A 26,096-nucleotide genomic window follows, 5' to 3' on the forward strand; every position below is an offset into this window, starting at 1 on the left:
GGCCTCTTCCCCTGTTTTGCCCTACATGCGGTGATGATTTCTGGGTAATATGGATGGTGATGTTTAATGAAAAGTCTCTATTCGATTGCATGACAAGACAATAAGATTACATGGTATCCAGTTTAGGGGCATAATTAGTAACATGCACTGGGGCCTGTTATGACTTTATACCAAAAAAGCTTTAAAAAGCAGAGCAAACTGGTTTCGATTCAAGGCTGAGGTTCAAGAAAAGATGAATGACTTAAAACAGACAAAGAAATGAATGACTGAGACTTGGGGTTTTTTTTCCCCTCTCCTTTTATTGTGTTTTTTTTATGTCTTTGTTTTCCAAATATTTTTTTGGTCTTTGTTTTGCTGATAGTAAAGATAACATCAAAAATGGTATAACAGCATGTCTCAGTGTAATGTAACTGACAATCTTCATTTTGTAGTTCCTAAACCATTTCAACCTTCACATTCACATCAGGATTTTCCTTCCATTAGATCTTTAAACCTTCTTGCTGCAAAGCTTCTTTTTCCTTCATGTCACTGAAGCAGAAATTCTGTTTCTGCTTTTCAGCTGTGTACATTTAAAGTATGCGGGTAAAATTCAAGAAGAAATTAAAAAATAAAGCTGCTGAAGTTTGTAATCTGCTGCCACAGAAGCTCGTCTGACTCCAGTCAGACGTCTGACAGGACAACTCGATGTGTTTTAGTGCTCTTTGATGCTTTTCGCTGTTTCATATGTCAATAATACATTTAGTGTCTGAATGAAACTGTTTTTATCTGTGTTCAAACAGAAAAAACATCAATAAAACAGCTGATTCCAAACTTTTCAGCAAAAGTGCATGTTTGAAAAGAACCTGCAGTACCAGGAAATCCTGCAAAGAATAAATCAAACCCTCTAAACCCTTCACTGATTATTTTTGTTCTTCATTATTTCACCACAGATTATATATGAATCTGCGGGTTGAATCACCAGCCCACAGATTCTGCAGAGATAAGAAACGCCGTCTCAGGAGGATCACATGAAGATTATCTCCCGCCGTCGTTTCACAGCAGCTTCAAACTCTGAGATTTCAGGTGTCCTATTGGACAAAGCTTCAGTCGGGAATCACCTGAGAAGACAAACCTGTGGTGAGACACCATTATATTCAAATATAAAATCCCAGAAACATCCTAAAATCCTGGAACTGTTCTCAAATCCTAGAAATGTCCTAAAATCCTAGAAATGTCCAAAATTCTAGAAATGTCCTAAAGTTCAAGAAATATCCTGAAATCCTAGAAATGTCTTAAAATTCTAGAAAACGTACATCTTTAGCTTCAAGAAAAGCCAAATCACCATCTTACACCACAAATTCATACATTAAAAACAAATTCCTACATTAAAAACTAATTACTACATTAAAAACAAATTCCTACATAAAAAAATCAGCATTAAAAACAAATTCATATATTAAAAACAAATTCCTACATTAAAAACTAATTGCTACATTAAAAAACCAATTCCTACATTAAAAAATAATTCATACATTAAAAACAAATTCATGCATTAAAAGCAAAGTCATACATTAAAAACTAATTCCTACATTTAAAAAAATCAGCATTAAACACAAATTCATACATTAAACACAAATTCATACATTAAAAACAAATTCATACATTAAAAACAAATTCACGCATTAAAAACAAATTCACGCATTAAAAACAAATTCATACATTAAAAACTAATTGCTACATTAAAAACAAATTCCTGCATAAAAAAATCAGCATTAAAAACAAATTCATGCATTAAAAACAAATTCATACATTAAAAACTAATTCATAGATTAAAAACTAATTCCTACATTAAAAACAAATTCCTGCATTAAAAAGTAATTCATACATACCGTGTAATCCATCAGAAAGGGGGCGGTCTTTAGCGGTTCCAGGCCATAGTGATGACAGCTGGGTTTCGATCATATTTAGACCTGGAAGATCTTCGCCTGCGCCTCTTTTTGGACGAGCTTCCACAGCTCTGTAAGACAGAGGGGACGGTCAGTCGTGTTGGCATCACCAAGTTCAACATTTGTTACACTATTATTTCTGAATCATATTCTTGAGCATTTAAATTGAAAGTTTATGAAAATATATTTTTTGGCACTGTACATTTCTACACGCTATAATGTAGCGCTTTATAATGTAAAGCTTTGAGATTTTTTAAATTTTTAGTTTTAATGCACAGTTATAACGTGTGGTCTGGTATTGGCACAAAAGTGTCTCAAATCTGCTCAGGAACCCATAGTACCATCTGAAGCACTCTGACAACATGTCCACATGGACCTGCAGAAACACCTCTAAAATCTACTTGAGGTGGTTTTGAATCTGCCCCAGGATGTCTCAAACTTGCTCAAGGACCCATGGTACTATCTCAAGCACCCAAAAACACCCTGGACCCCTTAGCCCCCTAAAATGTCCACAAGGACCCACAGAAGGACCTCTAAAATCTACTTAAGGGGCCCACCTGCTCAAGGACCCATAGTAAAGTACTCTTATTACACCCTGGACCCCTTATGCCCCTAAAATATCCACAATGACCAGCCGAAGGACCTGCAACATCTGCTCAAGGACTTCTCAAACCTGTTTAGGATGATCTAAAACTTGCTCAAGGACCTATAATACCATCTAGCCCCTAAAATGTCAACAAGGAACTGTAGAAGGACCTCTAAAATCTACTTAAGGCCGTCTCGAACTTGCTCAAGGACCTTCAGTACTATCTTACTCAATCCTGTAATGTTGTAGAATCCCAAAGCCCCTAAAATTTCCACAAGGACCTGCCAAAAGACCTTTAACAAATACTCAAGGAGCTCTCAAACTTGCTTAAGAACTCTGAGTACTATCTCTTATAACATCCTAAAACTCTAAAGCCCCTAAAATGTCCACAAAACCTGGCAAAAAGACCTCTAAATTCTTATAAAGGACGTCTCAAACGTGCTTAAGGACCTGTAGCACTGTCACAAGCACTCCTATAACCTGCTAAACTCCCTAGCATTTGTCCTCAAGGGCCTCTTAAACCTGCTCCAGGATGTTTAAAACCTGCTAAAAATAGGGTTACTACTTCTTCTGAGGTACAGGGGTACGTTATTTCCTCCGCCCGTCTGACCTTAGCGCAGGGTGTGTCTCCGCCTATGAGGCACAGCTCCAGCTCACAGTGCAGGTAGATTTGGCCACTTCCACTGGTGAACTGGAACATGCTGAAAGAGAAGGAGTTGGACGTTCCCACTCCATTTCCCTCCACCTGCACCGTCGAGTCGCCGTCATCAGGACATCTGCTCGAAAACATCAAAGCACACATGATGACGTCACCAGCAGCTGATCTTTACAGCTGCAGACAGTCTCCGAGTTCGTTTCTCACCCGTTAGAAATGAGGACGTGTTTCAAGAGGGCTTGATTGTTGTCCTCGCTGGTCGCCCAGCAGCTCTGGGTCACCACGGTGACCATGGTGTCGTCCAGCCCGCTCGTCATCAGCTTCACCCACACCCTCTGGTTCAGCTGGATCTCTGTGTCGTCGGTGATAAGTTGCTTGAAGTCGGGGTCGATGTAGGCGCTCATCGTTAGAGTGTAACTCCAATCTTGAGATTCAACTGTCCTCGTCACAGAGCTGGAGTGCACACACACACACGCACACGCACACACACACGCACACACACACACACACACACACACACACACACACACACACACACACACACACACACACACACACACACACACACACACACACCAGTCATGTAAAACTTAAACAACTCCTAAGGCACACTAGTATCATCCTAGACCCATAAAGTCCCTAAAATGTCCACAAGGACCTGCAGAAGGATTTCTAAAATCTCTTAAGGATGTCTTTAATATGCTCAAGGAGGTTTAAAACCTTTTCAATGACCCATACTACAATCTAGAGCACTCTAATGACACCCTGGAGCCCTAAATCCCCTACAATGTCCACAAGGACCTGTGGAGGGACCTCTAAAATCTACTTAAGGATGCCTTGATTCTGCTCAAGGACGCCAAAAACCAACTCAAGGACCCATAGTACTGTCTGAAGTACTCTTATTGCACCCCAGACCCCTAAAGTCCCTAAAGTGTCCTCAAGGACCTGCACAGGAAAAAAGGTGACACTCCACACACCCGCTTGCGATCCTGAAGGGAAAACTCTGGATCTCGGGCTTTCTGTACGTGCAGGAGAAGTCGATCCTCACTTGGTCGTGGCGGATGATGATGGCATCGTCGTCGGGGTCCTGATCCATGACGGCGTTCGAGTAGGTGATGATGTCGTCCACTTTCTGTATCGTGATACAAACACAGACGTTTTTTCAGATGAAGAAAATCTGATCAGTTCGTTTGACCACCATTGATTGATGTTTATATTAACCCATGTTTTGGTTAAAAGTATGCTCAAGGCTTAAAAGGGGCAGAAAATTTCCAGAAAATTTCTTTTTTTTTTTTCTTTTTTTTTTTTGCTTGTTTTTTTCAAGGGAAGTTAATGTCAGGAATTTTGTGAAAAATATGAAAATTCTGAATTTCAGCATCAAGATTGTACCTTTTAATAATGAACTTATTTGGGACAAAAATACAGATCAAAATACACAATCTTATGACATATTCTAATGAAAGTATGCTCATGGTTGAAAAGGGTCAGACAATTTCCAGTAAATTTCTTGAATTTTTTAAAGGGGAGGGTTGGAAAGGATCAGAAAAAACGAACGCTTAACTACCCTTGACATTTTTAAGGGTAGTTAATTGCAATAATTTTGTAGATTTTATGGGTTTTTTTCTCCACAATTTCAATACAGGAATTGTACCTTGCAAGAAATAAACGTTATTGGGGGCAAAATCACACATAAAAATACCTGCCAAGGGTCGAAAGGTTTTCTGGAAATTTTTCATCAGCAGTTATTTAAATTTTATGCACAATATTCCCCAGAAAGTTTCCTCTTTGATGATTCCAGAAGGACAGTGCCCACCTCAACGTCCGTTCCACACTGTTTGCTTCCGTCATCGAAGCTGAAGGTCACCAGGTGGGTCTTTGGGTCCAGGACACCTTTGCAGTTCGGGTCCTTGAGGTGTAAGTTGTTGTAGTCGACATTGACGTCCTCCAGCAGACATTTGGCCAGCGTCAGAGTAGCAGAGTTTGCCGTGCAGGTCGTCGAGTCGCCTGAAAACCCCAACAGGACAAAAAGTCAAAATGTCACCACTTTGGTATGAATCCACTGGAACCATTTGATAAGTAGCAGCTGGTTGGTGCTGATGTGGGGAAAAGCCAATGCACAACTTAAGAAGAAATGACCTCTAAATTTGCAAAAAGTTAGTAAAGAAATTACAAGAAAATTACCTGAAAATTTAAAAATAATGGGGAAGAGTGAAAGCAAAACAAACAAAAAAGTGCCTAAAAATAACAATAAATCTAAAACATATTTTAAATATGTAATCATGAAAATTATAGATATAGTTTTCTGCCCATTTTTCCCTAGATTAAAAAAAATCTAAATCTCCTAGTAATTTCTTGCCATGGGCAGAATGATCTTGACGCCACAGTTGTTGCACTTTACCTAAAGCCTTGGTGGGTTCGTATTTGGCGCTAAACAGGGCGCGACAGAAGCAGCGGGTTCCCCCGGGTATCTCGCCGCAGAACTCGTCCTCGCTGCAGTACTGGTCCCAGCAGGGCAGAGGGTCGGCGGCTGCAGACAGACACACAGACGGACGACTTTGAAAGTAAGGATAAACCAACAAAACATATTTTTAAAAGCAGATCCAGTTTGTTTATTGTTCCTGTTTTCGCTGCTCGATGCTCGACTTTTCCCACTTTTATTATCACATCTGGTCTTAAAAAATGTGACGCATCCAAACGGATTTGTTAAAAAAGGCATGTCAAACAACGGCAGTCAAAATATTACTTGTTAAGAAAACATTAAAGAATTGTATAAAAATTATTATTATTATTATATATATATATATATATATATATATATATATATATAAAACAAAATAATAAAATATTCATTCAACACAACATGAACAAGAATTAAATTCAAACTTCAAGTGAAATGATAAAGTGGAATGCAAATCTGCCTGTTTTATAGTTTGCTGGCAGTATGTTTATTTCTGTAATATATTATCACCTTGCTCGTAAAAATATAACTGTTCTCATAAAATAACTTTTTCATAAAATTCTGATTTTTTTCATAATATTATTTATTCTTTATTCTTGAACTTACACTTTATTCTCATAAAATAACTAATTTTTTTTGTAAAAATCCAACTTTGCTCTGATAATATTATGACTTTATTCTTAAAATAACAGCTTTATTCTCAAAATAGATAGATAGGTACTTTATTGATCCCGAGGGAAATTTAAATGTAAATATTATAACTCTATTCTTTATTCTTTAAATCAATCAATGTGATCTCGTCTCATCGTGTCAAACACATGAAGTCAAAGTGAATGGTGATCTTACAGCAGCCGTCCACTAAAGCCCAGTCCACTGTGATGTCTTTTTTCAGCTTGCAGGCGCCGGCGTACGCCACAAAAAACTGGCATTTGAGGCCGTCCACCTGCGGGTATTGGCACAAAACGTTTTTGCAGGCGTCGATGTAGGGCTGCGCTTCGATGTGGCTGTTGCAAGAATCGAAGGGAGCCTGTTTCAAGAGTTCACAGCTGCTCCCGCCGCACAGAGAGAAACAAAAGAGACAATCAGCAACACAAAGATTCATCCAGAACTGATGCAAAGTAACCCTTTGAAAACTACACAAATTACACAACACTACACAAAGGAAAAAAAAGCATCTTATCAAGAGAGAGAAAAATTTGCAAAAAATTAATAAAAAGTTACGTGAACATTATCTGAAAATAAGCCAAAAAACATCTGCAATTAAAAGTTATAAGAAAACTTTGTATAAAAGCAAATTGCTGGGCATTTTTCCCATTTTTGGATAGTATCAAACAATCGCTCTCTTCAGTCTTTGTTTTTTTGGTCGCCTTTATACCAACTTCTTTACACCAATTTCTTGCCATGTTTTTTTTTTTCATGTTGTCAAAAGAAATCCAATCAATTTTCAATCAAAGTTTTAACGACATCAGTAAACTAAGTTCGCTCTGCTAGAAATTTTAATTCTGCTGGTTGCAGACGAGTGTCGCAGATCTCTGAACTTCATCATCAGCAAACACTTCAAAAGAACAAGATCATTCTGTTTAAAACTCATCCGTTTAAGATGCAACACCTTCACAAAATTAAGTAAAAGCAGCTAAACTTAATATTTAGATATAAAGCAATCACACATTTTCATACTTTTGTATTCAAGGCTTTCCCTTTCTCAGACTATTTTAGGTAAGATCAGCGTTTAAGATCAAACAGATTTTAGCAGAATAACATTAAAAGTATTTCACTGTTTGTAGAATTAGATTCCAGTTTGTCTCAGCCGTTAAAAATATTTTCGCTGTGGTGTAAAAAAAGGTGAGAGCGATCCAGCAGCAGTCTAACAGCACCGTAAATCACATTTAATCATGACATTTGCTCAAGATAAACTCATTTAACCCTTTGAAACTCGAGCAAATCGGCTTGATTTCTCAATAGACATTTTCCCTGTTGTTTTTGTTTTGTTTTGATTTTTTTTTCTAAATTCAGTAACCTTGCTATTACTGAATCTTGCTATTTGTGGAACATTTTTTTCCCGTGTTTTTGCTCAGGGTTCAAAGGGTTAAAAGGTGCTTGGAAGCAGCGCAAGAGAAGTGATGTTACTCCAGGTTTCAAAGTGTTAACAAATCACCGTATTTAATTATTTGTTTTTAGGATTTTTTAAAATGTATTTATTTTGGTACGACGACAGACACTGAAGGATTGAAAAAGGATTCACATCTCTGATGGGTCGGTTCTTACTGAGTCGTGATGGTGCTGCAGATTGGATCCTCACTGTCGTCGCTGTGTGGAATGTCACAGCTAGAGGGAGACAAAGGGCACGTTAAACTGGACACCTGAACAACATTAACCCTTTAATGTCACACGTACACTCTCAGCGCTCTGCACAAAACTATGCTTTTCCAAATCAAGCTTAAAAAAATACTATACCTTAATATGATTTTCTACTTTCATTGAGGGCATTTTTTTAACCAGCATCAGTCCTAATCATAAAAATCAAATGTTCATTTATTTTCAGAATTTTAACCCTTTGTTTTTGTCATTATGCCACTATGTTTTGTATGTATTTTCATTAAACTATTGATTTTTATAGATTAATGTTATTATTTTTCGTGCAGTGTCAAATACTCACAGTCATAACGCCCTACATACAAAATGTTTTTTTAAATCAAGCTATAAAAAAATTATACATTTATAATATTTTGCGGGAAAAAAATTTATAAATATATTTCATACTAGGTAGATTTTTTATTTTTATTTATTTGTCATTTCAATTTGTGCCTTTTTTTGAATGTTTCTCTTTAAGGTAAATTTGAGTCGTTTTTATCATTTTTTTGTGTCCTTAAGGTAAATTTATGTTTTTTTAATTTGGTCATATTCTGTCTCTTTAAGTATATCTGTGTCCTTTATGGGTCGTTTTGTGTCTCTTTAAGGTAAATTTGTGTCCTTTTTGGGTCGTTTTGTGTCTCTTTAAGGTAAATTTGTGTCTTTTTGTCTTTTTTTGTCTCTTTAAGGTAAATTTGTGTCTCTTTAAGGTAAATTTGTGTCTTTTTGTCGTTTTGTGTCTCTTTAAGGTAAATTTGTGTCCTTTTTGGGTCGTTTTGTGTCTCTTTAAGGTAAATTTGTGTCCTTTTTGGGTCGTTTTTTGTCTCTTTAAGGTAAATTTGTGTCCTTTTTGGGTCGTTTTGTGTCTTTAAGGTAAATTTGTGTCCTTTTTGGGTCGTTTTTTGTCTCTTTAAGGTAAATTTGTGTCCTTTTTGGGTCGTTTTGTGTCTTTAAGGTAAATTTGTGTCCTTTTTGGGTCGTTTTTTGTCTCTTTAAGGTAAATTTGTGTCCTTTTTGGGTCATTTTTTGTCTCTTTAAGGTAAATTTGTGTCCTTTTTGGGTCGTTCTGTGTCTCTTTAAGGTAAATTAATGTTTTTTTATTTGGTCATAGTCTGCCTCTTTAACATATATCTGAATCTTGATGTCATTCTGTGTTTCTTCATGTCAGTCAGCGTGTCGAGTGAAGAAGTACCCGGTCTCGCTGTCAGAGGATTTCTCATTGCTCGGGCTGGTCGTCGCAGATGGCAGAGTGGGGTTGCCACACAAGCCCTGAACGGCCTCATTATCGAGTCCTGGTCGAAGTTAGGGGACAAATCAATAAAGTTTGAACACACCAATCAACGCTGTCAACACCAGCTTTACTCGAAATACACACACAGACGTGTAGTTTGGAGAGTTTTCTGTACCTGACAGGTGCGCTGTGTTGCCATCAAAGACCACTTTCATGCCGGTGGACGGGATCTTGGCGGTGACTCCACTGCTGTCCTTGCGGAGCTCCACATTATGATGCGTCTCAAACTGATCGCTGAGCTGGAGATCTGTGTCATCGACCTTGAAAACAGAAGGACACGCCGGATATGTCTCAGATATATCGTGCATGTGTCGCGCTGTTTTTGTGTATCTTTAAGGTACATATGTGTCTTTCATTCGCAGCTTTGTGTCTCTTAAAAGGTAAATATGTGTCTTTTATTTCACGGTTTTGTGTCTCCTTAAGATAGGACACAGCAGCTCAAACACACTGTCATGTTTTTTGACAAATATATGATTATTTATATTTCATATTATCTCTCCATGTGAATTGTAATCAAACTGAAATATGACAAATTTTAAAGAAAGATTCCAGATATAAAGTGGGATCTAATAAAATCGATGATGTATTATATCACCCTTTTGACAGATATATCTGTCAAAAGGGAATATTTATTTATGAAATTAGTAGTTTAAGGGAAAAAAAGCAAGGGAAAAGGGGTAGGGAAAAATGTATTGAGGAAAAATAACAGAAGCAAGGGGAATTTTCTCATAATTTCATATGTATAGTAAAATTGTGTTGCATAATTTCATAATATTTCTTTTTTAAAATTTAGGTAATTTTCTTGTACTTTTGGATTCATTTCGTCTTAAATTGCTCATGAATATGCACATCCCTAATTGGTTAAACAAAGAGGATCTACGGTGGATTTTTTTGAAACAACGCCACAAACACACGATGCTCTGCTGTCAGATGGATTTTTGCAGCTTACCTGAGCTCTTACACCTTGTCCCAAATATATTTTTTTGCCACTGTAGCTTATTATCAAGTGGTCCAAAAGTGTCACGTCTTTGCGGCGGCGCTCCTTGAAAACGGCCACCAACTCAAAATCGGAGCCACTCAGAGGCTTCAGCAGCGTGTACGCACAGCGGTCCGGGATATCCTGTTTGGTGTTGAAGAAATTGATGACGCTGGAGCCAGTCACTGTGCACACCACGGTGTTTGCAATATCATCAGCGTCTCCTCCTCCAGGTGCAGCGAATCCAGGATTTTCAGGTACACAGCTGATGGAGATGGAAACAGACAGATATTTGGTAACTTTTTATTCCTGAAAGTAAAATCAATAGACGCAAACACAGCGAGATGTTTTCTCTTATAAAAGACGGTATTTTCAGATCTTTCAGATTTGCGTAACATGAACCTGTACTTGAAACTTAAAGGGACATTCCACCAATTCTATTCATAAATATTGAGACTTGTGATGGGAGTAGTAGTCATAATGGTAGTATTAGCAGTAGTAGTATTAGTAGTAGTAGTAGTAGTAGTAGAAGCAGGAGGAGTAGTTGTAGGAGTCATAGTAGTAGTAGTAGTAGTAGTAGTAGCAGAAGTAGTAAAAGTAAAAGTAGTAGTTCTAGTAGTAATAATAATAATATCAGATGTTTTCAGTCCTCCACGTTTCGCCTTCAGTCCGACCTTTATTCAAACTCTACTCCTAATATAAAGCAAACACACTTACGTGCCGAGCATACATATCATGCCGCTGTCACATCCTGTTTCTGCGGCGACTAGATGCTCACTGCAGGATATTGTGGTGCAGGTTGATGAAACCTTTTTTTCAGAACCAGCTGCGACAGTGTAACCTGGGAAGTGATCAGAGGTTCATGAAATTAGTTTAACCTCAAACTCCAGCAACTAGAAACTGTAACAGAAGGAAATGTAAGGGGGTCTGACGGTCAGGTGTACATACCACTGCTTCTGCATCCACTTATATCCAAGTAGTGCTCTTTCCCATCAAGGTCCCCCTGAGACAGGGCTATGGATTTTCCATTTATTGTTTTTACATAAAGCTACAAAAAGATGAGACAAAAAAATCCAGGTTAATGCTGTAATACACATATTGTTTTTCCATAAAACTACTAAAGGTTAGACAAAAAAAACTGGTTAATGCTGTAACGCTTATATTGCATTGACATAAAACTATGGAAAGATGTTAATGCTGTAATACTGAGTGAACAGTCGTAGCAGTAAGTCTTGCTTGAAGTGGTACATCTCAAATGGTTACTCCTAATTTTTTTTTTTTTTTTTCGAGTTAACTTCTGGCTGAAATCTGGAGCCTCAGATCACGTTCGCTCGCCATAAAGCATATTGGTTTGAGGTCTTACGCATACTCACAGATGGAGGAGCCCCTTCATGGTCTGCATCACTGTTGTATGAGATTGACAATGCTGCTTTGGACTCCGCACGGTAGAGTTTCACCCAAGCCTGAAAGGATAAACAGACAAAAGACGGAACAAAAGTTTCCTTTTCAACATGAGGAATGTGAAATGTTCTTTTTTACTTCTTTTTTTCACAAAAGGCCAGTCAATCAATAGGTTTGATAACATGAAGCTGATGGTGACTCACGATCGAGGTTGGCCCGTCCTTAAATGCGATGGTAACGCTGCAAGTTGATGTGTCTGTGATGGATGCCAGATGGGGCGTAAGATCTTTGTGACCTTGGTTTAAAGTCACCGAATAATCGTCGACATTGGACACGTAGCCCACATCAATGCAGTCATGTGTGGCAGCCTGGTTTTCTCGAAAGCAAATGGAACCTGATTCGACCGTTAAAATCACCTGCAGAAACACAGAGACCATCGGTGAAGTCAGATGAAGCCTTTTTGCATCATTTCATCTCATAAAATGTTTACATTCATTGCACCGTGTGTAACTTCATGACTCAGAAATACACATAAATGCACATTTTTTCCTCATTTTCATTCAACAATATTGAGCAGTTTTGCGTGAGAGTGTGAACTGAGGGGACATCTGAAAAAAATCGAAAAGGTCGGGAGATGACGATGAGCATAAGATTCAATCAAAAGCAAAAACACAAAATTGTCTTTTAATTTTTTTATAGCTGTTATAATACACCTACAGTACTTCTAGTACTATTAGTGCAACTCCCTCTAGTTCTGCTACTCCTGCTTCTGCTACAATTACTACTCCATATAATAATACAAGTGCTGCTACCTCTTCTACTTCCACGACTGGAACTACTACTACTACTACTACTACTACTACTACTACTACTACTACTACTACTACTATTGCTACGAATGACTATGACTAGTACTACTTGTCCTGTACGTTTTTTGATTGTATGCATACTCTCAGCTACAGAAACCATTCAAATGTGAACATGTTCTGCTCTTCAAGGACATTTATGCCTCTCAAGTATTTTTCTACATTTTACGCCTCAAAGTTAACATTTCTTTTTTAACCTTGTTCAGTTAACAGCAGCTTTCTCCTTTAACGCTCTTCCAGTCCAACTCTTCAGCAGCCAGACCGCGTCTGTTACAGTCACAGCGGAGGGAGAGTTTCTCACTCATGCTTTAACTTTACTCACCTCCAGTGACGTGTACTCTTTTCCATAATAGCTGATGGGACAGTCTGTGAAGTCTGAGGCAGCTGCAGACATCTGAAGGTTGGCAGCAGCTGCGGCGTGAATATACCACGAAGAAACATCATCCACCAATCACCACTTATATTACACCTCTGACTTAAAAGGACATTCATCACCAAAATAAATTCTGGGTGTAACAGATTAAATACTCATCAAAATAAGCATCGTCCCTCGGTGTGAATTACTCCAGAAAGTGGCTTCAGTCTAACGGTATTATTTTATTCACAAACCCTTTGAAACCGGGAAAACTGGCTCGTTTTTTTTTTTCAAAGACATTAGCAAAAAAGGACATGAGCAAGTTTTGAAGAAAATTAGCAAGAATTTAGTAAAAAGTACATGTAGATTAGCTGAAAATGACCCCCCACCCCCCGAACAGAAAAGTAAAAAAAGGAAAGAAAAAGAAAAACACACACATGGAAATGACCTCAAAAACGGTTTAAAAATTACAATAACTGAAAAAAAATTATTAAAAAAATATAATGAGAATTTGTCTCTCTGGACATTTTTACTAGCTTTAAAAAATTGCAATATCTGGGACATTTCTTGGGAAATTTCTGAAAGAAATCAAACTAATTTGCTCAGGGTTAAAGGTATTAAAGTGGCATCCAGATGAAGCACAAGAAAAGTGATGTCGATCCAGGTTTCAAAGGGTTAATGTGAGAGTGGAAATAACTGCCCCAACTGCACTTACGTTAATAATGCACCTTTAACATCTGCTTTGAAAATATAAAATGTTAAATAAAAACTGACACTTTAATAAATGCATGAAGGATTTTACTTTTTAATAGATTTTTGTTAGAAAAACATCGCATTGAAAAAATATATAGGCTCATAATCAAATGTTTTTAATGTTAAATGTTTTAAATTCTGAAGCACCGAAAACTTTTCACTGGCTGCTTACCTGCCAGCAGGAGGAGCAAAGCAGCGGTCCTCACCATGATGGAGCCCGGCAGCAAACTGTCGGAGAGCTGCGAGGGATACAGTTCACATAGTAAGCAGCAAAACACGGCATTTCTGAGAACACAGTATAAAAGTATAAAAACACAGTACTCACGATTTGATTCATATGTGTTTGAATGCCTTTTGTTTCATGGTGCTCAGACTTTTTATATAGTTACTTATTTTATCTGACATGAATGTAACTAACCCCGAATGATTACCTTAACTTGCTCAAAATGAGAAAAAATGAGATGAAATGTAGGACGAGTCAGTCTAATTCTCAATTTTCTCATCCAGTGAACCCATCTTGCGTGCTCTGTCTTTTAACTGTCTTTTACGATTCTGCAGTCAAGCGTCGTCTCTGTGGAGCCGTGTGGAGAGAAGAGGTGTGTGCAGCTCGTCTTACCGTCTGGAGGTTGGGCGGAGCAGCGTGGAGATGAAGCTCTGCAGGTGGAGGCTGATAATGAAGTGATGTCTGAGGTTTCAACTCTGAGGCTGATGTGCCTGCGAAGTGTCTCTCTGCCTCTTTTTAATGCAGCTTTCTCGTCCGTCCCGCCCCCAAAAGACTGATGCAAATTTGAGATTCGTGGAAAACTTTGACTCGCCAAACTGGCTTTCTGCGACATTTTACAGTGACGATAGATGTTTCATGGTTTCATAATTCCACAAAAAACAAACACGCACGAATATCCTAAATTCAGCAAAGATGTAAATGCCGAGAGTAAGCTGCAGCAAAAGTTTTATCGGAAACAAAAGTCTCCCTGTTATTTGATATGTGTTTCTGCTCCTTTGAGATCATAATGACTTATTTAATTATGAATTATAATATAAAATAATAAAAAATTAAAATGAATTGTGACAACACCCACAAAGAGGTGTAAAAATGTGTATTATATCATGGTGATAATTTTAAAGGAAAATTCTGACCTACCTTATTAGTTTAATATAAATTTAAAATTATCGACTAATAATTTATATGTTTTAGTCTGTTTTACAGGTTTGCTATATTATTATAATATTGTTTTTAACCTTTTTATCTTTTATTTTATATGTTACTCTTTAATCTTTATTTATTTATTAATTTCACTTATAATTAATATTATATTTATTCATTTTTATCTTTTATATATTGCTTTTATTGTGACTCTGGTGTTTCTCCACTTTTTCCCAATTGTAATGTGCACTCTTATTTTAGCTCTTTAATTAATGACAAAGTCCTGCTTATTACTCGTGTGTGTGTGTGTGTGTGTGTGTGTGTGTGTGTGTGTGTGTGTGTGGAGGTTGAAACATACATTCATTTCGTTAAACCTGCAGCTACAGGTGGAAAACATAAGAGCGTAATCAGATGTTACTGGATGAGTTTAAAGAAATGAAGCACATAGTTTCAAAGTCCTGAGTTCAGCAGGTTCACCTGTCACCTGTCGCCCCCCGACCTGTCTGTTTCTCCCTCGTCTTGTTTCCCACATTCACACCTGTCACAGACCTTCAAAAGATAAAAGAAATTAAAATTATTTTTAACTTTCATTGTGTGGTTGTCATTTTTTAACCCGAGGGTTTAAGGTGCCTCACCAGCCTGTACAATCATCGTTCCAGGACTGTCTCCCTCACACGCAAAGGTCATAGCATACACACACACACACACACACACACACACACACATCTGCTCTTCAGCGGAAATACTATCACTGCACATTTTGCACTTTTCTATCTGCAAGAATGTATTTATATTTTTCTCAGCTCCTGGTTCTGTTAAAGGCTCTGTATGTTACTTTATATTTGTATTTATCTTTTCTATTACCAACTGGGTGAACACTAAATGCCATTGCATTTGCAGAACCCCCCAAACACACACACACACACACAGACGCACGCACGCACGCACGCACGCACGCACGCACGCACGCACGCACGCACGCACGCACACACACACACACACACACACACACACACACACACACACACACACACACACCGAGAGCCTTGCGGAGCAGCATCCATGTCTTCTGACTGCCAGCCAGGTAAAAATAGCGTTAAATACATTTTAAAAAGTTGTGTATCTGTAGATGATTATAACAGGTGTGGTCTGTTTGTTTGTCTGTTTGTTTGTCTGTTTGTTTGTTTGTTTGTCTGTTTGTTTGTTTGTTTGTTTGTTTGTTTGTTTGTCTGTTTGTTTGTTTGTCTGTTTGTTTGTCTGTTTGTTTGTCTGTTTGTTTGTTTGTTTGTTTGTCTGTTTGTTTGTCTATTTGTTTGTTTGTCTGTTTGTTTGTTTGTTTGTTTTGCTCGTACTTTAGCACCCACCTCTAAGAAGGTCTGGGGGACTGCTGAGGGAAGTCCGGACAGGTGAGCAGGCGGCTGCAGAGGGACCAGTGGCTGCAGGACTGACCTGGGGACAGGTGAGCAGGTCAGTCAGCCTGGTGATGGAGGAAGGAGGGAACTCTGGCGCCATCTGGTGGAGGGACGAAGAACTGCAAAGGTTTGGTTTGGGGCTGAAAGGATTTTAGGGGGCATACTCATGAAAACTTTAAATAATTACCTTCAGTCTGAAAGTACACTATGTCTATTATGTGGCACAGCTCATTGTTTTGCACCAAAACAGTTTTTTTAAACTTTTTTTTTAATTGAAAACAAAAAAAAAGTATATTAATTATGATATTATTGATTATTTAATTGAAAATGTGTTGCAAGGATGAATTTATTTTCTGACAAAACTTTCTAAAAATGTCTGAAAATATCACTTAAGTTTTGCACAAATCTGTAACGGAAACCCGCCTCGTGACAACATTACCACAAAATAAGAGCGCAGTCCCTCATTCTGCATCAAAATGTTGCCTCAACATGAAGCCAGAGTGATTTAGGTGAGCATGAACCGGCCTCCATCTGAGCTCTCCCTAACATTTTCTATTATTACACGATTTAATTAGCTAATGATTCCTTACAGAGTTCTGTCTGTCACTTTTTAAAGGTATATTCATGAACGAAAACGCCTCATCAAGGTCACCTACAGCTCATACGTCTTCATACAAAATCAGCCGGGCCTTTTTTTTTTTTTACATCTGCTTTAAAGACACACGTTTTTAAATCTCTAAAAGCCCAAGTCACTGTAGATTCTTTTATTATCACTTTTTCCTAAAAGCATATCAATGCATCATTTGGCCTCCCATTTATGGAGAACAAAAAATGACATAAGTATAAATAAATAAATAAATACACGAATAAATAATAATAATAATAATGTGCAAATAAATAAATAAATAAATGTAGAAATAAAAGAATAAATAAATATATTTATAAATAAATAAATGTAAAAATACAAAAATAGCCTTTTTTATTACCAAAATGCCCTTGGTTTTTCATTTATTCGTGTATTTAATTATTTATTTAATTATTTATTTATACTTATGTCATTTTTTGTTCTCCATACCCATTACGCTCATGACGCCAAACCTGCAGCTACAGGTGACAAAAACAAGGGAGTAAAGAATCAGACGTTTCTGGACGAATCTGCAGAAATGCATCTCGTGTGTCAAAGTCTGGAGTTCAGCAGGTGCGGCAGGTGTACCACGCGTTCGCACGAATGTCACAGAACATAATTAAAAATCCTCCAAAGCAACATTATCTTAATGTGCACCTGTCTTCTTTGACAAAGAGGACTTTGTGTTACTTGATTATGTCTGCAATTATCATTCCAAAAATATCTTCCTCACAAGCAAAGTATGCGGCATGTATGACTGTACATACTGTACCTACCACTGTACCTACATGTGTCTGTCACTGTCCCCGAGCGTCTCATCACACCGTCACACAGACGCCAAGACAGCTACGTCCAGAAAAGACATCAGTACGACTGAACCTCATTTAAATGTCTCTTCTGGATGTCCTGTAAGTGTCTTTTCTGGACTTCATGGAGATGTCTTTTCTGGACATAGTATAGATGTCTTTTTTGGACGTAGTATAGATGTCTTTTTTGGACATAGTACTGATGTCTTTTCTGGACGTCATATCATCAAGAAACTTTTCGTGTGATCAGAAATGTTTCTTGTCATAACAAAAAACATTTTCATATTATTACACGATGTTTTCATGTTTCCATGTAACATGACAGAAAACGTGTTCTTATGTATATAAAAAACTTGATATATATTTCCAAGAAAGTAGTAAAATAAATCATGCATGTATATTAATACTACTTCCACTACTACTACTCATACTAATAATGGTGGTATTTTATTATTATTGTTGTTGTTGTCGTTGCTGTTTCTGTTTTTCAGCAGTTTTTGAGTGCTTTAATATTTCATAATGGTAAAATAATAATAATTATGTAATATAATATAATATAATACTAATATCCTACTACTACTACTACTTCTACTGCTACTGCTACTACTACTAATAGTTACAGTATTAAATTATAATATATCATAATCTGACGCTTCAGTCTCAGAAAAACAGGCATCATGTTCAGAAAGTGTGTCTTTACGCCCTCTGGCGGCCGCAGTTAGAAACTACAACTAACATCAATGTCAAGTTACAGGAAATACAGACAGGTAAGACTTCCTGTTACATCCTACAAAATAAAATGCTCGTAAAAGACGGGAGTTTAATTAAATGTATTTAAATGTTTTACTGACAGTATTAATTTAGCGTGTTGCCTAACTTTATGGTGGTGGTGTCAAAGTTTGACAAAAGCCAACTTACCTCCACAGAGGACGTTTTGTTCTCCCAGTTTCCCTCATCAGAAGAAGGTTTAACTTCGGCTAATGTTTTAAGCTAATCAGGAGACTCGAGGGACATGAGCGCCGAGTTTAGCCGGCAGACTTTAAAGTCAGCTCTGATCCGTTTCTTTCGTTAATTTTAATAATATTTAAGTGAAATCAGTCGGTAATCTAGCACGTTGCAGCCTCAGCAAAGTTGTACTTTATCAACATGATGCAGCAGCTTCCGGTTGATTAAAGCGTGTTTCCGCCCTCAGAAACTACAACCAGCATGAACGTCAGCACTTCCGGTTTCATCCTTCACATTATTTCTGCTTTAGTTTTTTGTTTGTTTGTCTTTCTCTCTCTTTCTCTCTCCTTTTTCCTTTTTTTCTTTCCTCAAATTAATTGTATTACAAGCCGGTCAACATTTGTAACTTGATATGTTCCTGTGCATTGTTTCATTTTGAAAACCAAATAAAAATTAAAGTGATAAAGTGAAAAAAAAAACATGGGGAGAAAAAAATGAGCAAATTTATAAGAAATGCTCCACAAAAATCCACAATTTTTTAATTTATTTATTTTTTTAAAAAAATGTTCACTAATGTCTTGCAAAGTTTTGGGTAATTTCTTCTTTTGGTGCTAATTGCCTTCCTCCCATGTTTTTGAAATAAGGCGTTAATGTCTCCTTGAGACATGTCATTCATGAAGTGTGACCTTGATCTTTGACCCCCAAAATGTGATCAGTTCAAGTGGATGTTTTGCCAAATTTGAAGAAATTCCCAAAAGGAGTTCTTGAGATATCTCATTAATAAAAATGAGACAACCAAAAAACATAAAAACTAGAGATTTTTGCTCAGTTTTATCCTTTTATTGCTCTGAAAGTTGGTGAAAGAGTGCACTGCATTGGTGTAGTGTGTGTGGGCCGTACACAGCGCCCAGGGGCACGCCCTCGTCAGTCCATGAAGCTCACAGTGGCGGGAGGCGGCAGGAGGCACGTCTTCAAATAAATATAAATATATATGTAGAGAGTAAAGTGCTGACTTTTAGATTAACCTCCACAGAGCTGTGCCTCGGTCCGTTCACTCAGAGGAAAGTAGAAAAGATGCAGTGTGTCAGGAGTCCGCAGATATGAGACCGTTTCAGCTAAAAGCACCGAGTGTGATGAAAACCTGCGACGTTACAGGTAACGAATCATCCAGAGAATATCAGCAGTGTATAGAAAAAAAGCAGGAGCATCGTCGTCTGGATGAGAATAATGTCCAGCTCTTAATCTCGCATAAATTTAAGAGTTTCACTCCAAAATGAAGTATGTAAAAGCGACCCCTTATAGAAGAATCAACCATACAAAGAGGGATATAGAAAGCTAACTTCATATCATGGCTGACAAAAAGAAAACAGCATTTTGGAATCAAACTCTTCATTTCATTTCATTATAAAACAAAAGTGTAAAATAAATTACTGGGAAAACATTCTCCTTTCAAAAAGGCTACAATAAATTACTAGAAAATAACTCTATAATAAAACACACCTGAAGGTAGATAATCACAAATCCAGCCACATGCAGCTCGCCATGCTTCTCAAAAATAACACAAAAAATAAAAGGGAGACTGAAAACACTGGAAGATGAAAAAAATTAGATACTGAGCAAAAATTTAAGCCCGGCACTTTTGTTTTTGCTGGCACAGTTAACCCTCTGAAACCTGGAGCGACATCTCTTTCCTTGTGCTGCATTCAGACGCCTTTCACAAATATTCTAATCTTTGCAAATTGGTGCAATTTCTTCCAAAAACATGGACAAAAAAGGCCGAGAGCAACTCTGTTAGAAATGTTCTACAAATTGCAAGAAATGAGTAGATTTAGAAAATTATTTTTAAAATGCTGGGGAGAATCATATGGGAAAAAAAGAGAAAAACTCGCTATAATTTTCAGCATTTTTTCCAGGTAACAGGAATATAATAATACAATTCTGAGCAAAGGCGATGTAGACAGATTTTAACCTGAAATATTTTGATATAAAGATTAATTGTGATAAAAGCAATCTAGACATAATAAAAAGGGGTACAAAAAATCCAGAGAATATTTCGAATTATGTTACAGAAAACGTGAGTATATATGTATATTAAATATTGAAGTCATTGTTTTTGTTTTTTGTACTTTCTGTTTTTTTACATTTTGCTTATTTTCAGATGTTTTCATGGCTCTCTTCCCATGTTTTTGAGCCAGTTTGCTCAGGTTTCAAAGGGTTAACTCAATCTTACGAAAAACGGAGCGTCGAAGCAAAAGTGGGAAATATCGACTTTTGCTCAGGATATTTATGCGAGTGAATTTTCCATCGGCAGCACTTTTTTTCCCGTTGTCGTCTCTCAGGATCAGTTGATGTGCAATTTAAAAAAAATAAGATTAAAATTGAATTCCATCTAAAATCAGCGACTACATTTACATGCACACCAATATTCTCGTATTATTCCGACTTTGACAGTATTTTGAATTTGATCCGGCTCTATTAAACAGCTTATTATGTTTGGATTTTTCTGAATTAGGCTTTCAAACAGTTTTTTTAACTTTTATTTTCATGTGACAAACGCCATTAGGGCTAAAAAGAGTATGCACGGCTGCATGTAATCGGGAATATCAGTAGAATATTAATTTTTTCTTTTAGCCACGCAAACAGCAGAGTAGGAATATTGTCTTTTCACAATAAGGGCAAAAATAGGAATATTTTGTGCATGTAAACGTACTCAATGTTTACGTCTACAAGTTTGATTTGATGTGATAAAAACACCTCCAATAGCGACCGTTTTTTTTTTACAAAAATTATATACTTATATACAATAATTATATATATTCCTGACAGTTTCTTGTATTTTATTCTCCATATTTGGATGAACGTTATGTGTTAAACACCTGTAACTCAGGAACTTTACCTGGAGCTTCACGCTTGTTAAAGCAGAAGAATAAATCCGAAACAGCAGAGACGCGTCTTCTGGCTCTTTCAGTCTCCCTTTCGCTCTGAATCGTCTGCACAAATCCATCTAAACGTCACAGACATGAATGAGAAATGACAGCACGACGTCTCCGTGTTCTTGTCTCGTCATTGTGCAAAAATTGGGCTCAAAGCAGCCGGCATTTTTGAATCGATTATTGATCTAACTGACCAAATTTAGCTTTGATGCTGCCTTCATGTACTCCTCAGAAATATCACATTTACAAGTTATGAGCACATGAATAACCCTCTTAATTCATAATTATGAGTGGGAAATTGGGAAATTTTGATGGTAATCAAGTTGACAAATTGTGACGCTTGCGTGACATATTCAGGGCAGCAGAAGGGGCGGTGTTAACAACTGACAGTAAAAAATGATAGATTTTGTTATTTTGATCCTGGTAGCTATCGTTTATTTTTAGGTTTTGCACATTTTAGGATTTATAAGCTGCACTGAACTATAAAGCTGCCAGGCAAGTATACTAAAGCGGACAAAATAGAAAATAACTTGGACATACCTGTTACGCCATGCAAAAGCATTTTAAAAAGCAGCAAATTTTTGTTGTGTTGACCTCTGAAACACTTTAAGCCCTTATTTACTCAGAAAACAGGAACATAAAGTCAGCTAGCTAAGCATGTATTTACTAGTTATAATGTTATTTAAGGTTAGAAACTAATTAAAACGTCAACAACATTCGTGATTCACATTTTATGTTCTTTGTTCTGCAGCTGAAGAACCGAAGCAGCTCAGTGCTGTTTGGTTTTGGTGAAATATAAAAAACCTCTTTACTTCTAGCGTCCGTGTTTGTTAAACACATAAATGCGCGTGGTGGAATTAACAACTGGCAAGTACGATGTTTCCGAGGAGCGCTCGAAGGCAGCGTGAGGGATGGGAAATGTCGTTTTAATTTTGAGAAAGACGGCTTAAACCTTCTCAACCACGAACTCAGACACGATTCAACGATAATATCAAAATGCTACGTGCGGCACCCTCAAATGCAGAAACTGTCCTCGACCTGCTGCCTCGGTCTCGATGCGGTTTTCTCCCGAAACACCGGGTGTGTTCTCGGCGTCAGAGCAGCGGCCTCTGCTCCAGCGGCAGACTGTCCACCAGGCACTTGAGCTGCTCCTCGCCCAGCTTGATCTTGTCCTCCAGTTTGCGCTGCTCGATGATGAGGGCCGACTTCATCTTCACAAAGTGGCGGTAGTCGTCCAGGCTCTCTGCGTCCAGGTGGGCCTCCATGATGCTGGAAACCAGCCGCTCCCGTCGGTCCAGGTTCTCCTTCAGCTCCTTGGCGTCCTCGTGCTGCTGCATCAGGAGCTTACGCTTCTCCGTCAGAGTCCGCTGAAGGAGGATGGATATTAGGAATTAACCCTTAGCTTTAATGTTACACACACTTATATCGCTCTGCACACAAAATGACACTTTTTTTAAACAACATCAGTCTTATTCATGAATATTAAATATTTATTAATTTTCAGAATTTTAACAATTTAAATATCAGGTTTTTGCCAATATGTTTTTGATGACACACACACACAAATAAAAAAATATTTTCAAAAAACTACATCGTAAGCATATTTGTTAATGATTACAGCCTGGGATATGTCAATGATTGCAGCAACATTGAGTTTTATACACTATTATTTTTTTGTCAGATACTCACACTCCTGCACACGAAATGCCCTTTTCAAAATCATGGTATAAAAAATACTATATGTTAACATTATTTTTACTTTTGTTAAGATTATTTTTTTAACAAACAGCAGTCCTTATCATAACATAAAATATTCATTAACGTTGAGAATTTCAACCTTTGAAATGTTTTTGTCATGATGCCACTATGTTTTTAGATTAAAAAACAAACAAACAAACACAAAAAATAAATTATTTTCAATATACAACATGCAAAATAGACTTTTTTGGATTCTCACAGTCTGGGATCTGTCAGTGTGTGAGTGTAGCTGCTGACAGTCTGGGATCTGTCAGTGTGTGAGTGTAGCTGCTGACAGTCTGGGATATGTCAGTGTGTGAGTGTAGCTGCTGACAGTCTGGGATATGTCAGTGTGTGAGTGTAGCTGCTGACAGTCTGGGATATGTCAGTGATCAGCAGCTACATTGACTGTGACAGGTCACCTAGTGGAAATAGCATGTATTTCCTCCATATGCCAAATATGGTCAAAATGACCTCATCAGGTGGAAAATAGTCAAAATGACAAATTCAGAGTCAAAAGCCCAGAATGACACCCAGAAATAATACAAGTCCTGTTTTTCTGCTCTGATGGCTGTGGGATCAAAAATGTCAGTTTGAATGGGTTTCAATGGAGCATTTTTGGACCTGAACAGTCTGAATGTAACTATTTAGTTTCCACAGTGTATTTTAGACTTATTGTAGGAGCTGAGCTGCAAATTCACTGATTACACTCAAATACACAATCTGGACTACATTTATCAGAAAATGAAGAACGAAAGGTGCATAAAGTGTCCCACACAGTCCCTAAGGGTTAAATCAGGTGACAGTATGCCGGCGTTTGATTATCTGAGCACATTTAGGCTGTTACCTTCTCCTCTGGCGGGGCTTCGTCCTCCAGACTGTTGAGAGCGTTCTCCACGCGGGCGAGCCGCCCCGACAGCGACAGCAGCAGGCTCACCACCTTGTCCAGGTCGCCCACGAACATGCAGAACTTGTCGAGCTGGTTGGCCTGACAGAGCCGCTGCACGGTGGCCTCCACCTCTCGGCCCAGAGCCTCGTTGTCCTCCACGTCCTCCTGCAGGCTCTGCCGCGCCTCCCGCAGCACCTCCAGCTTCCTCGCCAGGCTGGAGATAAGCTCTTGCTGGAGAGCATAAAAAAAACCCAAAACAACCCCATACAGAGCATTAAAGCGACCCAGCTGGCACCGGCTGCAATATGACGTCAGAAATATGTTTGCTCTTCCATGGTTAGAGTTTAATATATTTTACGTGTAACCACATTTGAATTTCATGCTGTGTGGAGGTTAACATCATGACTCTTTTCAGATGTTGGGTTTTGTTCTTCACACCATACGACGAAACATCGTTATTCTACGTCAAGATTACGTTTGCAGCAGACGTTTCATTCTTGACTCAAAAGAGATGTTTGTGCCAAAGTTGAAGAATGTCCTCGAAGGTGTTTCGAGATTTCAAAGAATGAGACAGATGAGGTCACACTGACCTTTGACCTCCAAAATCGAATCAGTTCATTGTTGAATCCAAGTGGACATTGATGCAGTTTGAAGAAATTCCTTCAAGGCGTGCTTAAGATATCGCGTTTCTTAGCATGAGATGGATGCAAGATCACCTTGACCTTAACCTCTGACCATTAAAATCAGTTTAATCAGTTCATCCTTAAGTCCAAGTGAACGTTTGTGCCAAATCTGGAAAGAACTCCTTCAAAATGTTATTGACATATCACGTTCACAAGAGTGAAACAGAAAATCACAGTGACTGACCACCACATTTTAATCACTTTATCATCGTGTCTTTGTGGATCTTCGTGCCACACTCTTGAAATATTACGTTCTTTAAACCAATAAAATATGTTTCAATTTGTACAATTTGAAGGTGAATGGAAACCCTAATTCTAATGACCGGAGGTCTAAATTTGAACAAATATCAACATCTAACGATGTCTGTGGTCAGCTGGGAAGACGGGAGAATTTTTTATGCTCCACCTCAAAGAAAATTCAAAGTTTCCAATTAAAGGCGATTAAAAATCATTTCCACTTTTTGAAAAACTGGCTCTTTGAGGCTGCTGAGTTTGTTGTCTGTTTCACCTTTTTACTGGCGAGGTCGACGTCCAGCTCGTCCTCAGAGTCCTGCTCGTCCAGCTGCTCCTGCATGTCCTTCATCTTGATGAGGAGCTCGGCTTTGGGGGCCGACGTGTTGTAGTAGGAGGAGCTGGGGACCAGAGAGGCTGCAGCCGACACGGACGAGTCCTCCTCCTCCCTCCTGACACCGAAACACAAACGTGTTATTTTTTTTAATCAATCTGCAACCAGCAGTTTAACCCATTGAAACCTGGACTGACATCGTTTTTCTCGTGCTGCGTTCAGATGCAGAAAATAGTAGCTTTCCAAAAACTGCAGATACTTCTAATTGTCATAGTTATAAGTTTAAAATTATTTTTACAGAATTGTTGTTTTTAAGCACTTTTCAGGTAATGTCTTTTTTTTAAAAAAAAACTTTTTTGTTCAGGTCTGTTCCTCTCATTGTTAGTTTTTTTTCCCAATTGCCAATTTTTTTTTCTCACTGTCCTTTTCTCGTGATTTTGAAAGAAATAGAGGCATTAGCTCAGGTTTCATAGAGTTAAAACAAAGTAAATAAATTATTGTATAAATAAATTGTGCTGTGTTTAGGTGACTTTCACAAGTATTAAAACCTTTGAAACTTGAACAATTGATGCTATTTTATCAAGTACATGAGAAAATGGCAATCAGCGACTTGGCATCAAAACATCCTGCAAACTGCAGAAAAATTAGTAAAAGGTGACAAAAAAGACCCAAAAATAGCTTAAAAAAGAGACAAAATGAACAGAAAATCACTAACTAATTCAGGAAAAATATTTTTAAAATC

General features: G+C 37.7%; 2 protein-coding genes across 7 annotated transcripts in view; both read right to left on the bottom strand.

Annotated features, from left to right (window-relative positions):
• Positions 1-292: 292 nt before the first annotated feature.
• LOC121965910 (uncharacterized) lies at positions 293-18,799 on the bottom strand. 2 transcript variants are annotated; one of them, XM_088074701.1, is made up of 21 exons: positions 18,521-18,799; positions 16,124-16,271; positions 14,232-15,308; positions 13,788-13,854; positions 12,830-12,918; positions 11,845-12,057; positions 11,614-11,703; positions 11,189-11,288; positions 10,958-11,081; positions 10,214-10,505; positions 9,380-9,524; positions 9,166-9,265; positions 7,890-7,949; positions 6,471-6,670; positions 5,565-5,693; positions 4,980-5,170; positions 4,144-4,298; positions 3,374-3,619; positions 3,122-3,287; positions 1,869-1,996; positions 293-1,097 (listed from the first exon to the last, which is right to left on the bottom strand). In XM_088074701.1, the coding sequence occupies exons 4-20, from the start codon at positions 13,822-13,824 to the stop codon at positions 1,898-1,900; spliced, it is 2,436 nt and encodes an 811-aa protein (XP_087930827.1). In that variant the 5' UTR covers positions 13,825-13,854; positions 14,232-15,308; positions 16,124-16,271; positions 18,521-18,799; the 3' UTR covers positions 293-1,097; positions 1,869-1,897. The 2 variants fall into 2 exon arrangements, with proteins under 2 accessions (XP_087930827.1, XP_087930826.1); XM_088074700.1 differs by having other exon boundaries at positions 13,788-15,308.
• A 566-nt stretch (positions 18,800-19,365) lies between these two features.
• shroom2b (shroom family member 2b) overlaps positions 19,366-26,096 on the bottom strand; it is a 30,928-nt gene continuing 24,197 nt past the window's right edge. For all 5 annotated transcript variants that reach the window (XM_088074695.1, XM_088074698.1, XM_088074696.1 and 2 more), the window contains 3 exons: positions 25,298-25,472; positions 24,065-24,337; positions 19,366-22,847 (listed from right to left, as the gene is read on the bottom strand). In XM_088074695.1, the coding sequence (XP_087930821.1) occupies positions 22,575-22,847; positions 24,065-24,337; positions 25,298-25,472 (721 nt within the window). In that variant the 3' untranslated portion in view covers positions 19,366-22,574. The remainder of the gene's footprint in view (positions 22,848-24,064; positions 24,338-25,297; positions 25,473-26,096) is intronic.

Source organism: Plectropomus leopardus, chromosome 24 (assembly GCF_026936395.1).
Source record: "Plectropomus leopardus strain MGB_pleo_1.0 chromosome 24, ASM2693639v1, whole genome shotgun sequence".
Taxonomy (NCBI): domain Eukaryota; kingdom Metazoa; phylum Chordata; class Actinopteri; order Perciformes; family Serranidae; genus Plectropomus; species Plectropomus leopardus.